This window comes from Akebia trifoliata, chromosome 10 (assembly GCF_017979445.1).
Source record: "Akebia trifoliata isolate Shusen 1 chromosome 10, ASM1797944v1, whole genome shotgun sequence".
NCBI classification, from domain to species: domain Eukaryota; kingdom Viridiplantae; phylum Streptophyta; class Magnoliopsida; order Ranunculales; family Lardizabalaceae; genus Akebia; species Akebia trifoliata.
In genome coordinates this window covers 7,644,247-7,660,154 of record NC_141384.1, presented here as the reverse complement: position 1 = coordinate 7,660,154, position 15,908 = coordinate 7,644,247, and the positions used below count along the sequence as shown (strand labels likewise).

Below are 15,908 nucleotides of genomic sequence, written 5' to 3'. Positions count from 1 at the left end.
TCCTCAGCTTCGTCTATTCGAGATGTTCTGAATCTATTCTACAATATCTTTGGTCTTCAAGTTAATGAATCTAAGAGTCAAATATTGTTTAGTGAATCGTGCAAAAATCAAAATAATATTATTTCTATATTGGGATTTTCTAAAAGTAATCTTCCTATCAAGTATCTGGGTCTTCCGCTATACTCGTCTAGATTAACCCACACTCTTTTTCAACCTTTGATTGATAGAGTAATTAGGAGGGTTGAGGGGTGGAAAGCAAATGTGTTATCTTATGCGGGTAGACTAGAATTGATTAAATCAGTGTTATCTAGCTTCCAAGTATATTGGTCTGTATCTTTTAACATCCTGGTGAGTATCTTGAAAAAAATTGAGAATATCCTTAATAAATTCTTGTGGGGAGGTCCCTCTCTTGATCATTCTATTCATCCAACTAGTTGGGCTAGAGTTTGTAAACCTTATGATAAAGGAGGTCTTGGCATTCGACGTCTAAGGGATGTAAACAAAATTGCTATGGCAAAATTATTCTGGAGGTTAGTGGAGAATAAAACATTTTGGGCGTATTGGATGAGGAAGAAATATGTGGGGGAAACAGATATTTGGGGATGTCAAATTCCAAATAATGCCTCTTGAGCATGGTGAGGTATCTTAAGGGAGAGAAATTTTGTGTGGAAACATGTGCGTTTTTTAGTTGGTGATAGAAAAGGAATTCATATATGGAGGGACCCTTGGTTAAATGAAGAAAGTATTATCTCTAGATTTGGTAATCGAGTTGTACGCCAATTTGACAATCATGAAAATGCAGTGATTAGAGAATTTATTGTTGATAGAAGATGGGAATTTCCAAGGCCGTACAATGAACGCATGCAAGCTATTATTGAGATTATATCTTCCAAAGCGATTCCGAAGATGATTTTGAGAGACAGAATAATATGGAGCTTAACACCGAATGGTCAATTCACCACGAAATCAGCATATGCAATGTTTAATGAAGAACATGATTCTGTGGGATGGAAAAAAAATTTATGGAATAAAAATTGTACTCCGAGATTTTCTTTTATTACTTGGCTAGCAATTTATCGAAAATTATCAACGATAGAAAATCTGAACAAGAGGTAGTTCAAATGGGTATCACGATGTGTATTGTGTTGGAGCTATCAAGAGACTAATGACCACCTATTCTTCCAACGTTCTTATACGTGCTGGATTTGGAAGCAATGTCTGATGAAGTTGGGAATAAGTAGAGAAGGAGTTGGGAGAATAGAGGAGGAAATGCAAGTGATCAAAAGTGTACGATATCAAGAATAGGAGATAATGTCAATGCTCTATTCTTCCTTTTGTGCAACTGTTTATTATTGCTGGAAAGAAAGAAATCAAAGAATCTTTGCTAAAAATAATACTTCTAAGGAAATGTTGCTGAAACAAGTGGAAGAGATAATTAAGAATCGGCATGATGGAGCAAATATTGAAGACGGTTCAAATCAAGTTAGTGTCCAAATTTTTAATAATTGGAATAGCTGCTATAATGTGGTTAAACCAATTACGAAACATATAAGATGGGTTCAGCTAGCAGAGGACGTGGTGAAGATAAATACAGATGGTGCGAGTTCGATGTTGGGGGCGGGATTTGGTTTCATTGGTAGAAACACGGATGGGCAGATGCTATTTGTTGGATGGAGCAAAACGGAGGCAGAGGACATTATTCATATAGAGATTCAAGCAATTTCAGAAGCTTTGAAGTATGCAAGAGCAAGAGAAGTAAAAAGAATTCTGATTTCTTCAGATTCTTTATACTCTATAAAATGCATTAAGAAGGAAATCAAGACTTCATGGAAGTATGAAGAAGTGCTGCTAGAAATTGCAGAGCAAAGTCAATGGTTCGAGGAATGCTCCTTTGAATTTCAATGGAGAGAAACAAACAGGGCAGCTAATTTTCTTGCAAAATTGGGTTCCTTCTCAGATGGTTTTTACGTTATGGAAGACACGACTAATGTTCCTCAAGAACTTATGAGAATTGTAGAGAAAGATTTAACGTGTATTTACACTCGATAGTAGTGTTTTTTGGGAGGGGCCCCATCAACCCCAGCTTATCAATCAAAAAAAAAAGAAACACATTGAAAATTTGGAAAATCTTGAGATTTGCATCAATATTAAATCTCAACCACTACTTATGTTAGGGATAAAATAGTGGGTCCTAAGTTGTGTTTTATTATATATCTAATAATAATAATAATAAAACACAACTATAGGGCCCACTTTTGTTGGGGACAAACTTCCATCCAGCTAGGATAAACAGTCCATTCAACAATAATTTTTGTGGGTTCTACTTTATTGTTTTTTCTCTTCACCCCATCTAACTTTACCATATTTCATGTTTTACTCATTTAACTAGTAGATTAGAAGTTTGGCTTCTGAAGACTCTTACGTATATCGCAAGACGAAACAATGAAGAATTGCCAAAAAATCACGGTATAGGAAGCCTTTATTGTTGATGATGCTGAAGTAGAACAGATCACCCCAGTACTTTTCAATCAATGGCTGCAACAGTGACTCCTTGAAATTAAGATGATTAGATTTCATTTGCTGGATAATCATGAGAAAGACGTTTCTATCAATGGATATGATCAAATTCCACCAAATTGGATGTTGAATATATCAGATGTGGTGAGAATTGACACAAGGAACAAGTCTGGGTTATATTCTACAGGAACTATAATGGAATTTTATGCGAAAACATTCAATGAAGTTGAACTCCTTGATGCACACTAGCCATCTGATGAATATTAATTGTGACGAGGATTATGAGTTATCGATGGTATTAGTGATTCTCGGTGATGATAGTTGAAGATGGTGACGATGTTATCTGTAACATTAAGATATCGACAATTCAGATCTAAAGATTTTTTTCTCCTATGATTTGACGAAGTTTAGTGATTGTGAGGCAGTCTCGCTGAAAAAAAAATTTCAATAGATACAAGGAACACCCCTCTGATACCAATTGATATGATCCTAGATCATTTCATTATAATCAAACCACAAAATAAAGAATAAATATGAGAGATCGATCTATCTCGAATCAGATCAATCTCTCGTCTTTTTCAGCTTTTGTTCTTCTTCTTTTTGGTGGTTTGATCATCACGATACAATTTAGGATCATATCAAGGTACGTTTCATATGGGAGGGTTACTAAAGAATTGGTGAGAGGAACAATGCGGGCGGGAGAGTGAGAGAGGTTGGGAGATTGAAAAGGGTATCCTCAAGATATCTTCCTATATGGGGTATAAATCTTGAGACAAAGAGACGGTGACACCCATTGTGTTTATCATATATAAAATATTTTCTTTCCACTACTTACATTACCACTTTATGAAAAGGAAGGGTTGTGCCAAGTTGCCAGCCAGTGTAAAAAATTTGCACTCCATCTCCTAAAATAAATCTTGATGCCTCTATTATTAAGATCATTAGATTATCTCTAATGAGTTTCTTTTCAGATTTTTTTAACTACTAGTATTTTCATGTATCCATCTCCATTAATGCCATTCGCGATCCTGTGAGGCATTTGGTTAGAAAGAAATGCTAAAACTTTTCATGGAAAGGCGAAATTGACACAAGAGTTGAGTATATCAGTTCTCGGACTCTGATTCTTTTAGTACAAAATCTTGAAAGAGTTTAAAGAGGTCTTTTTCAAGGACTTTTGTCCTACTCGTAGTTCATTTGTAGCATCAAGATGTCTTAGTGGGTTTTGGTCCTTTGTTGTTCTTTTTGCTTTTCTTTTCTTTTGGGAGGTCATCTCGACCTTCCTCCTTGTCTCTTTGCTCCTTCTTTATCTTATCAATAAAAATAAAAATAGATGCATCCATCTCTATTACACTCATTCTAATTGCTTGTTCAGCATTTTATCTTATAAAGCATAGCCAATCTTATTGTTGTTTGGTCCCTTAGAAAGTGAATCACAAAGTGTCCCATTAGTAATCCTGAGAGAGAGAGAGATAGAGAGAGCTCAAATCACTTTAACTATTATTTTTTTATTTTATCCCTACAAATCCAAAGAGAAAACAAAACATATAAAAGGGAAGAGAACATAAGTTTCTTTTCTACTTCAAACCACATGGTAACTGAATTAACAAACCTCACCACTTTACACCACTTATAAAAAAGAAAGAAAGACTTGTAACAACACCTAATTCAATCTCCAATCTATGTTGAAAGCCAAAACCATCCAACTTAAACATCTCCCCCTTTGAAATCTTATTCAACTATTTATTGAGAAAGAAAATTCATCCTCAGTCGTTTCTCTTGAGTGCATGTCCCCTTCACTAGCATATGAAGAGAAGAACTCCTCATCATTGTCCCTCTCTTTCAACTCTCTAATCTTCTGAACAGCTTCCTCCAAATCACATCTCTTCTCTACATCATCTTCACAACAATCCATTCCAATCTTCAAAAGCTTTAGCATCTCGCCTTCGCCATTCTTCGTTGCTCTCATCTCCTTATCGAATACCTCCCCTGTCCACTCTTCCCTAACAACTGAGTTAACCCATATCACCAAATCTGTATTATTACCTGATCCTTTTCCTTGTTTTAGATAATTCTCAGGGTACTTACCCGTTAGCATCTCTAGTATCAATATCCCAAGGCTCCAAACATCGGTCTTCCTTGTTATTCGGCTCTTTTGAGCGTATTCCGGTGACTTGTAGGCTACCATGAATTGTGTAGCATGTTCTTTGTTGATGACTGGCACTAATCCATAATCTGCCAAGATGGGTTCGAACGACTCATCTAGAAGCACATTGGAGGACTTAAGGTGACCATGGGGTGCCATTAGGCTAGGAAGCTCATTGTGGAGGTAAGCCAAGCCCTTGGTAACTCCTTTAATGATTTTCAAGCGGGTTGGCCAATCGAGTCCAGGCATGTTCGGTGTCCGATTTCCTGAATATTGCAAATCAAGAAGAGTTAGGTGTATCATGTCGTCGTCGATGAATCAACAGAAGATCCCAAATTGTATGAATCATGTACGTATAATAAAGTATTAAAGATAGTCAATGCAAAAAATTTATAGTAAGGTAAAAGGTGTCGATCATTGCCCGTTTAACTATAATTTATAAGAATCAAAATGAGAAAATGTTATGGTTCCTAGTCCTAGTTACATCAGGAACCGAATTCACAATGTGAGAAAAGCCTATATGTGACGGTCTAAGGCCATCGAATTTCATAAAATTTGACGGACAGAAGAGTTAAATTTTTTGTTGTTGAAATTTTTTTCAATGGAACGAAATTGTCAAATTAATGGAGGATGGGAGAAATTTAATGGCTCTAAGCCACCAAATTGAGGAACAAAAAAAATTTCAATGGCCATGGAACAGAAAAATTCGGTTTATTAAATTTGTGGCTTAGGCCCGTCAAATTTTCTTGTCAAAATTTCTTGTTTTGGGATAGCGACTGGAACCTTGATACCCTAATTCAAACCTACTCCCTATCTTTCATTTGTTGCTTCTTATGGGATGCATATTCAATAAATATCAAGATCATTTGATGGATTGGTATTGATGCTCTAGATAATGAGCTAGGCAGATTTTATTTTATTTTTGCTAAACTAACAGTTTTTGGATAGAAATGGATTGATATAAATGTCCAAAAATTCAAGTTGCTTTACCAATCCAATATTTGATTGATCTCCTCAATTTATTCAAAACTAAATTGACTTTAAACTCAAGGTATAGTTAAGAACCGGAACCAACAAGAACTGAAATCAGGAAAATATTATAGTCCTAGATAGTTCTAAATACCTTAAGAACCGAATGGGAACCAACCCATTAACACCCCTATCAAAAGGTTTAGATCAATACAACAGATCATGTTATCAAGAGGATTATAATAATATATATATTAAAGATATAAGATTAGATTAGATTATTAGTTACACCTTACTAAAATGAATCCTAACACATGTATTAATATGTACCTTATCACAATAAGTTGCATCCACATTATCTCTAATACCATTATGATACCATGCATGCATGTATGTTGGGGCATGTATTCTACTCTTGTATATGAAAAGTTGTCGGATTCAACCCAGATCTTTTGATGATCCGTTAATGATCCACATGACCCGTTTAATTAATAATGTGTGGGGTTTCCCCACCATTCCTTGGGATCAAGTCCTGGGCAAAATATTGGGCCCATTTGGTTTGTTTTTGGATCCGACTCGTTTAACCTCTTTGTAACCCTAAGTATATAAAGGGTAAGAGATGAAACCTTAAAGAATAGTTAGAGATATACAAGAGATAAAGAGAAATTGTAACCTAGTTCTTCTTTAGTTAATATAGTAAAATCGTTGTTTTCGCTCGTGGACGTAGGTTGATGCTTTAACTGAACCACGTATATCTTGTGTCGTGTGAGATTCTTGTGTACTTGTTTGATTTATACTTCAAATCATAGGGTTCTTTCTAGCAAACTGATAGCAAAGCTATGGCTGCGAAGTATGATGTCGAGAAATTCAATGGAAGAACGATTTTAATCTATGGCGGTCGGATGAAAGCTTTGTTTGTTCAAAAAGGTTTATTGAAGGCGTTGTTGGGAAGCGATAATTTGTCTGAATCGTTGAAATCAGAACAGAAAGATGAGATCATGGAAAAGGCACACAGTACAGTTTTGTTGTCTTTGGAGAATGAGGTCCTACGATAGGTTAGTGATTCAGACACGGCAAATCTACTATGGACAAAGTTGGAAACTCGGTACATGACAAAATTTCTCACAAATTAGTGGTATCTAAATAAATGGTTTTACACCCTATGGATGCGAGAAAGTACTTCTAGTCCTGGTCATCTCGATGAATATAATAGTATTCTTATGGATTTAAAAAATATTGGTATTAAAATTGATGAAAAATATCATGTCATACTTTTGGTTTGTTCTCTACCACCCTCGTATGAGAATTTTGTTGATACCCTAATGTATGGTAAAAATATTGTTTCGATTGAAGAGATAAAATCTGTTTTAAATTCTAAGGAATTGAAGAAAAAAGTAGATAGAATTACAGAAAGTTCAGGCGAAGGTTTGTTTGTTAGGAGGAGATCAAATCATAAAGGGAACCATAATATAAGAGGATGGTTTAGATAAAAATCAAAAATTAGAAAGTTAAAGTGTTTCAATTGTCATCAAAAAAGACATTTTAAAAGAGATTGTCCAAAGCGTAAAAGGAAGGAAAAACAAAATTATAATGATCATGATGCTAGCGATGCAGTAGTGGTAGATGGAAATAGTGATAACGGTAAAGTACTTTCAATTTCTACCAATTTCTCTAGTAAGGAGTGAATTCTTGATTCAACGTGCACCTATCATATATGTCCCAATAAGGAATGGTTCACAACCTATCGATCTTTTGATCGGGGTAAATTTCTTATGAAAAATAATGTTATTTGTAAGGTAGTGGGGATAGACACAATTCGGGTGAAGATGTTTGACGGTATTGTGAGGACATTATCAAATGTCAAGCACGTTCCAGATTTGAAGAAAAATTTGATTTTCTTGGGTATGCAAGACTCAAGTGGTTGTTGTTACAAGGCAGGGGTGGAGTTATTCGAGTTTTTAAGGGTGCTCTTGTGGTAATGAAAGGGTTGAAGAAGAATGAATTGTATGCATTGCAAGGACTAACAATTACAGGTACGGCGTTAGTATCAGCTGTAGATTTAGATACCACCAGATTGTGTCATATGCACCTCGAGCATATAAATGAGAAAGGGATGACAGTATTGAGCGAACAAGGTTTACTTGATGGAAAGAAAATTGGACATTTATGAGCATTGTATTTTTGGGAAGTAGTGTAAAGTAAAGTTCAGTACGGGTATTCACATAATCAAGGGTACTTTGGATTATATCCATTCTGATTTATAGGGTCCATCTCCGGTTGTATCACATAGTGGAGGCAGATACATGTTGACATTCATCAATGATTTTTCGAGAAAAGTCTGAATATTTATTTTAAATGACAAAGATGAAGTTTTTGTCAAATTCAAGCAATGGAAGACATTGATAGAAAAATAAACTGGAAAACAAATCAAGAGATTGAGGACTGATAACGGTTTGGAATTTTGCTCTAGAGAGTTCGATGAGTTCTTTAAAAATAAGGGTATTGTGCGACATCACACAGTACAGAAGACACCACATCAAAATGGGATTGTAGAACGAATGAACATGACTCTATTGGAAAGGGCGCGGTACATGTAATCAAATTTTGGTTGCCAAAGCAGTTTTGGGGTGAAGTTGTTAACACAGCTTGTTATTTGGTGAACAGGTCTCCTAATAGTGCTATTGAATTCAAAACTCTATAGGAGGTGTGGTCGGGGTCTCCTGTTACATATTCTGGGTTGAGGATATTTGGGTGTCCAGCATATGCTCACGTAAATGATGGTAAGTTTGAACCAAAGACAAAGAAATACATATTTCTTAGATTTCAGGCTAGAGTGAAAGGTTGTATTGTAGTGCCCAGATACAACAAGGAAAAAGTTTCTTATCAATAGGGATGTGACATTCAATGAATCTGTCATGTTCAGTGCAAAGGAGGTACTCGATACTAAAAGACCTCGTGGTGTCATTGACCATGTAGAGTTATAGGCTACTGTTTTGAAAAATAATGGTATATATGATCTAAATCAAGAGGATGAAGAACCACGATAGGATCCTATTATCGTAGATGAGGTTCAATTACAACAGTACAGCTTGGTTAGAGATAGGCAAAAGAAATAGGTTAAGCCACCTCGAAGATTTGCTCATACAAATTTGATGACTTATGCACTCAGTGTGACAGAAACTATAGATAATGAAGAGCTATATACCTATCAGGAGGCCATCACATGTGAAGAGTCAACACAGTGGTGTGTTGCCATGAGTGAGGAGATCGAGTTTCTTCACAAGAACCAAACATGGGAGATTGTTAAAAAGTCAAAGAATCATAAAATTGTGGGATGCAAATGGGTCTTCAAGAAAAGGGAAGGAATTATAGGAAGATGCTAGATTCAAAACACAATTGATGGCAAAGAGATATACGCAACAGAAAGGTGTGGATTTCACTGAGGTTTTCTCGCCTATGGTGAAACATACTTCTATCAGGATGCTTCTTGCCATGGTTGCCTTATACAATTTAGAATTTGAACAACTTGATGCAAAGATTGTTTTTCTACATGGTAAGTTAGAAGAACAAATTTATATGCATCAACTAGAGGGATTCATTATTCAGGGGAAGGAAGATCATGTGTGTTTGATGAAAAAAATCTTTACATGGCCTGAAGCAGTCTCTTAGATAGTGGTATAAGAGGTTTGATACTTTTATGATAGGAAACAACTATACCATGAGTAAGTACAACAATTGTGTTTATCATCGGAGGGTCATAGATGGTTCGTTTATGTACTTATAACTATATGTAGATGACATGTTGATTGCATGCAGAGATACATCTAAGATTAAGAGGCTGAAGGCTCAACTCAATAGTAAGTTTGAGATAAAAGACTTAGAGACTACAAAGAAGATTTTGGGTATGAAGATTCATAGAGATGGAAGAGTAGGTAGATTGTATGTATCACAAATGAAATACATTGAGAGGGTGTTGAATCACTTTGGGATGCAAGAGTCTAAGTCTGTGAGTATCTCTCTAGCAACTCACTTTAGACTCTCAGCTCAGATGTCCCCGTAGACAGAAGAGGAGGTGGAGCACATGTCTCATGTTCCTTATACTAGTATTGTTGGCAGTCTTATATATGTCATGGTTTGTACTAGGCCTGACATTTCACATGCGATTAGTATAGTCAACAGATATATGGATAAACCTAGGAAGATCCATTAGCAAGCAGTCAAATGGATACTAAGGTACTTAAAAGATACTACAAGAGTTTGTTTGTTATATGAGCAGTGACACTTCTGAGAATGTTGTTGGGTATGTCGATTCTGATTATGCTGGTGATCTAGACAAGAGGAAATCTTTGACAGGTTATGTTTCACTCTTTGCGGTAGCACCATCAGTTAGAAGGCAATTTTGCAGGCAACAGTCGCATTGTCTACCACAGAGGCTGAGTATATGGCAGTTACAGAAGCAATGAAGGAGGCAATATGGTACAGGGCTTAGTTACTAATTTGGGTTTGGAACTAAGTGTTACTACAGTATTTTGTAACAGTCAGAATGTCATACATCTGACAAAAAATTAGATATATCATGAGAGGATCAAGCATATTGATGTTAGATTGTACTTTCATCTGAGATGTGGTTGTTCAGGGTGTTATTTTAGTGAAAAAGATCGATACAACAAAGAATCCAACAGATTTAATGACTAAGGTCATCCCAAGTATCAAGTTTAGGGGCAGCCTGAACTTAATAGGTATTTGCAGTTCTTGAGGCTCTAGTAGGGCGAGGCGAAAACGATTTCTTTTTGGAATTGAAGCCAAGGTGGAGATTTGTTGGGTTATGTTTTCTATTCTTGTATATGGAAAGTTATCATGGATTCAACTTTGATCTTTTGATGATCCGTTAATGACCTGCATGACCCGTTTAATTGGTAATGTGTGGGGTTTCCCTACCACTCCCTAGGATCTGGGGGTTTCGCCCCTGGGCAAAATATTGGGCCCATTTGGTTTGATTTTGGATCCGAATCATTTAACATCTTTGTAACTTTAAGTATATAAAGGGTAAAAGATGAAATCCTAAAGAATAATTAGAGATATACGAGAGACAGAGAGAAATTGTAACCTAGTTCTTCTTTAGTTAATATAATGAAATCGTTGTTTTCGCCCATGGACGTAGGTCAATGCTTTGATCGAACCACGTATATCTTGTGTCGTATGAGATTCTTGTGTTCTTGTTTGATTTATACTTCGAATCATAGGGTTCTTTCTAACAATGTAGAACATAACTAACTATGTCATGCATTTGGCACATGGAAAAGTAATATACATATATGCCCTAGACTATAGAAATTGTAACATACACGCATCACGCATGATATGAGTAACATACTATCCTAGTAGTGGATTATACCTATTTTACTTTACATGTAAGGAGAAAAGAACATAGACATGATCATGGATGAATGCTTGGATTATGCAGGAGGAAAGACATACCATGTAGTTGATAAGCCAAGCTACCATTCTCAACAAAGTCAGATATCAAAAGTTTCTCTTCCTTTCTGTAGTAGAAGGCCACAAGAGATAGCAAGTTAGGGTGTCTCAACCTTCCTAACCTTCTCATGTGCTCTTGAAAATCTTCTTTCCCAACACTATTCATTTGTCTAAACCTCTTCACCACCATGACTGGCCCACTCAAAAGAGCAGCTTTGTAAGAAGACCCAAAGGTCCCACTACCCAATACCTCAGCTGAAGCTCTAAGCAAATCTTGTAAATCAAACTTCTCTTTATCATCCCTAATAAAGACCAACTTCCCATGTTCAGCTTTCCTAGGTGGGCTTGAGTCCATTTGGTCTCCTTCACTACACACCACCTTATTCTGGTTCTTCGAAGATGGGGCCCGGCCCATTTGTGATGATCGGCTCCGATGGTGACGTAGAATGAAGAAGACTGCACTGACAACTGCGAGAGCAATGACTACAGCTATTACGATGATGACAATCAATAGAACCGCTGGTTTCTTGGAAGAGTTGCATGAATCTAGAGGCTTCCCACATAGATTTTTATTACCTGCGTGATCATCGGAAGTGTCAGATTCCCAGGTTTTGGCTGGAAAAAAGGTAGTGAAGAATATATAAAATTTTGTAAATAGTGATAGAAATACGAGGTATGTCCATGGTGTGTTTTTAAAAATGTATATTAATTTGTAAGATGGCTTGGATCATCCAATGGGACTTATTAAGTTGAATCAGAAATTCAGCTAAATTATATGTTACCAGTAGAATGCACATTATAAGGGGAAAAAAATGAGCAGAATTACAATATTTCCAACCTACAAAGCAAATTAAACAAAAGATACAGTGAAAAATAATAGGTAGAGTTAGGATTCTAGTTGTCTACCTCAAATGTGTGGACATGAAATCCAACGGTCGGGCGGGATTTATACGTATCCAGACAATACAAATCACCAGAATACTTATTTTGAGGATAAATCTTTTATTGGATTTTATGTTTACACGGTTGGGATCATGTGTTTTTTTCCATGAGTCACTCTTCATGAGTCAAAGGATCCCAACCCTTAATATAAATGGGCTAAGACCCGTTAATTGCGCAAGTAATTTTACACCATACAAAGCAATTTCGATGTGATGGGGTCAAGTCCAGTTTACAAAACGAAAAATACTAATGAAAAAATGACAAGTTAAATCATACACGGTCCGTACTTGGCTGATGTGGCAAGTGCACAGAATGGTAGATCTTTCTCCTTTGTATCCGGAAGAAAACGATCTATTTTTCTGTACACTTACCACATCAGCCCTGTACAGACAGTGTACGGTTTAGCACGTCATTTTATTAGGACTCAAAGAAAAAAGAGTTATTAATGTGAGTAGGGTCTCATCAACGCGTGCCCTTAGGGTACATCTTAAAGTGCAATAAATACACCTTGTAAATTAGATTTTGTATCAAAAATGCCTTTAAAAAGATAGTTTTTTTTTTTTTTTTTTTATCAAAATACCCTCACACATTAACAAAATCCAAGTAAGTAATACCCATCCTACATCAAGGGCAATTTTTAAATTTAAAAAATAATTTAATATATCCTCACCAACAATACTCAGTCTTTCTCCAATAGAAATATATTTAACGCTTTTTTTTTTCAGAAAATAGGAGATAAATATTATTCTAAATATTTTTAAAATATTCAATGAATTTAATATACATTTTAATTCTTCTACTTTCATGATTGTGTTGAAGGTGCAAACCACTTGCAAACATTCTTTTTAAGATTTGTTTGCCTGAGGGAACTTATTTATATATTATTAAAATATTAATAAATGTTGGTAAACAAAGGCTTGAAGATTAGTTCAACTCCACGTAGGGTATCAATGGTCGGTTCGGTTTGATTCGGAAAAAAATTAAAATCATAATCACTACATTTTTCAGTTCCGATTGTTATTGATTTTGATTCTGATTCTAAAATAAGTGGAAGCGGAACTGGAACTGCCAAGGATCACAGGTACCAATCGTTTACGATTCACAAGAGTCAAATGGGAAAAGAAAATATTTCAAAATTATTATAAAAAAATTTCCTTCTAAAAAATAACATATTATTTACAAATTATTAATTTCATTATAATTTGTTTCACTATAAATATGATTTAATGGATTTTTTTTCCAAAAATTACAATTCATCTTCTATACAAATTTTAAGAAGTGGTGACTAATTTTAAACTCCAATATTTAGTTTATGTTAATAATTGAAGAACTTTATATAATATGTGTTAATTTTAAAATATAGGAAAATTTTAAATCATGCATAATGTAAAGATAAGTGACAAATCCCGTCAGTACCGAGTTATTGAACTTATTAAATATATGCTTATCTATCAAAAAAAAAAAAAAAAAGATAAAGATAAATGACAAAATAAATCGGCTCCAAGTATCCATCAGATAGAATCTAATGGTTTTCGCTCCTATCAATTCGGTTCCAATAAAAGGGAATTGAATCGGGGTTTACAATTCTAGTCCGGTTCCAGGTAAATGGGTACTCATTGACACCCCTACGTAGGACAAGAGATAAATTGATATTTTAATTCAAATTTGTTAATTTCCTCATATAATTCTTGAATTAAATTATTATTTTTTGTTTTTATGGGGTTGAACCTGTTAAACGCTTCTGAAGCATTGCTTGCTGGGCTTCTCTAGAAAATCATTGCAATAAAATATATATTTTATTGTTATAATACCCAAGAAGTACTTGGCAATACCATGGCCCTATAAATAAATATTTTTTTGTCCATTTTAAGTTATTTGTCTGTTAGATCAGTTTTCTAGTGTCTTTATTTTGTATCTGAAGAAGAATTTTTTTAACAATAAACAACTAAAATTAGGCTTAAAGTGTATATTTTGTATATTTAGAACCAAAAATAATTACTTCTATGACACAATCATACTATTTAATAAAAATAAAATAAATGAACAATTTCTCATGCATGTTATTTTATGATCAGTAAGCTAATTTGTCATCCCAGTTAAATATTTTCTAGTAACTATATGTGAAAATGACAAAAACCATAGTACCAACAACATAAAGAGTTGTTCGTAATATCGAGCTCATCATAGCTTAATTATCTTATCCATGAATATGTTAATGGTGGTGGTGGTGGTCGTTGCGTGTTGGTTACAATAATAACTCACCTGAAAAGGCACTCGAATCCATCTTGCTTAGGCTTGCTGGAATTGAACCCTCCAATTCATTGTTTGATACATTCACCAATGTTAAGCCCTTCTGTCGAAAATTAGGAATTTTGCCTTCAAACTGGTTACCATCAAGCCATAATTCCAAAAGTCGAGGCACCCTAGCAAGAGACGTAGGAATTTTGCCCGTAAATTCATTTTGTGCCAAATAAACCTTTTTCAATGACCCCATGCCGTCAAAAGCATCATCCGGAATTTCACCAGAGAAATGATTCCTCGATAAGTACAATGATTTCAATGCACCAAGCTTTTTCATGGTAGGCATCGGACCATCAAAATTGTTGTTCATGAAGCTCAGTGTCCGCAAATATGGCAAGCCCATTAGTGAGTCGATGTCGATGAGACCCGTTAGACCCATGTTCTCAAGTTGCAATCCCCATATGATGTCATTTAAACATAACACACCAATCCAATTTGTGGTGTTCCCAGTACATGGGGTGGTCGATGTATTCCAACTGCCTAGTGATGCGTTGTTAGCTAATGAATCCTTGAATTTGAGTAGTGTCTCAGAATCCGATGCGCCAGAAGAAGACACAACTACACATAAGAGAACAACAAGGAATGTAAGAGGCCACCGTGGGTCGATAGTGGCCATGAGAGGTAGTGGTGCGCGCACAGGCGAGCGTGCACGCACAATAACACTATCACAAATAATGGGGTCGACCAAGGAGGATGAGATTGGAGGAGGACTGGGTTTTGATGGCATGGGTTTTGGAAGGAGAGATCATAGGAAGGAACATAGGCGAGAAGAGCTAAGAATAGGGTGTAGTAAAGGTTGGATGAAAGGGACAAATGAAGATGGTGGTGAGATTGACAAAGTCCTCTTTGCTTGTCTGTATAGGTATATGTGTGATTTAGATGAGCTGTTTCATGAGAGATATAAGGCCGGCCTTTAAATTTTGTTGATTTTTATTCCCTATCAAGTGTTTTTTTTATTTTTATTTGTTGCAATCATGTGTTGGTTGTTGTTGTGGATGTAACCTTAGCCGTCTAGAAAAACAATAACTAACCGAAGTAGTAACTAATATCTTGTTATTTGATGGAATCTAATTAAGGTAACCAACTTACTAGGTTGTGATGCAGGTCTACCAATAGCATGATGACACGTAAGGATCAGAACCCATTATCGAATAGTTGATTTATATCCTTATCTTCCAATAGATTGTCGACACATAAGGAGCGGGAACCCACGATTTAATGGTCGACTTGTGCCTTAATTGGACGATCTTAGTAAATTGTTTTGAATTTTTTGCTTTGTCTCGATTGAACGTGTCTGATTGATTATTCAAAATTAATCATATGATCATTTTAGTTTTTTAAATTTTTGGGGTCAGGGTATCTTCTGTTATTTAAAAACCAGTGAAAGTCATCTTCCTTCCTTCTAGAATAATGGGAGAGGTTAACTTGAAAAAATGGGTTGGGAAAAAAAATAAATAAAATAATATGAAAACATGAGAGCATGAATGAAATTGGGATTAGTTCTTTTTTTTTTTTTCTAAAATAGCAACAAAATCATAAAGTAAGTGCCATGCCAACTAGC

General features: G+C 35.4%; 2 protein-coding genes across 3 annotated transcripts; one reads left to right on the top strand and one right to left on the bottom strand.

The window, feature by feature from the left end:
* The first annotated feature begins 1,407 nt into the window (after nucleotides 1-1,407).
* On the top strand, nucleotides 1,408-2,049 carry LOC147393037 (uncharacterized). Its single transcript, XM_086456469.1, has one exon. It carries the CDS (start codon nucleotides 1,408-1,410, stop codon nucleotides 2,047-2,049), a length of 642 nt encoding a protein of 213 aa, XP_086312595.1.
* A 1,955-nt stretch (nucleotides 2,050-4,004) lies between these two features.
* Nucleotides 4,005-15,832, bottom strand: LOC147393036 (pollen receptor-like kinase 4). 2 transcript variants are annotated; one of them, XM_086455936.1, is made up of 4 exons: nucleotides 15,754-15,832; nucleotides 14,309-14,905; nucleotides 11,108-11,680; nucleotides 4,005-4,926 (listed from the first exon to the last, which is right to left on the bottom strand). In XM_086455936.1, exons 1-4 carry the CDS (start codon nucleotides 15,827-15,829, stop codon nucleotides 4,250-4,252), a joined length of 1,923 nt encoding a protein of 640 aa, XP_086312062.1. In that variant the 5' UTR covers nucleotides 15,830-15,832; the 3' UTR covers nucleotides 4,005-4,249. The 2 variants fall into 2 exon arrangements, with proteins under 2 accessions (XP_086312062.1, XP_086312061.1); XM_086455935.1 differs by lacking the exon at nucleotides 15,754-15,832 and having other exon boundaries at nucleotides 4,006-4,926; nucleotides 14,309-15,191.
* Nucleotides 15,833-15,908: the final 76 nt, after the last annotated feature.

Excerpts from the sequence above, each read along its gene's own strand:
- LOC147393037 (XM_086456469.1), top strand. The coding sequence starts at position 1,408 with ATGTTGCTGAAACAAGTGGAAGAGATAATTAAGAATCGGCATGATGGA.
- LOC147393036 (XM_086455935.1), bottom strand. The coding sequence starts at position 15,074 with ATGCCATCAAAACCCAGTCCTCCTCCAATCTCATCCTCCTTGGTCGAC. Across the intron at positions 11,681-14,308 it reads GGATTCGAGTGCCTTTTCAG|GTAATAAAAATCTATGTGGG; the intron begins GTGAGTTATTAT and ends ATGATCACGCAG. Across the intron at positions 4,927-11,107 it reads CTTGGCTTATCAACTACATG|GAAATCGGACACCGAACATG; the intron begins GTATGTCTTTCC and ends TGCAATATTCAG.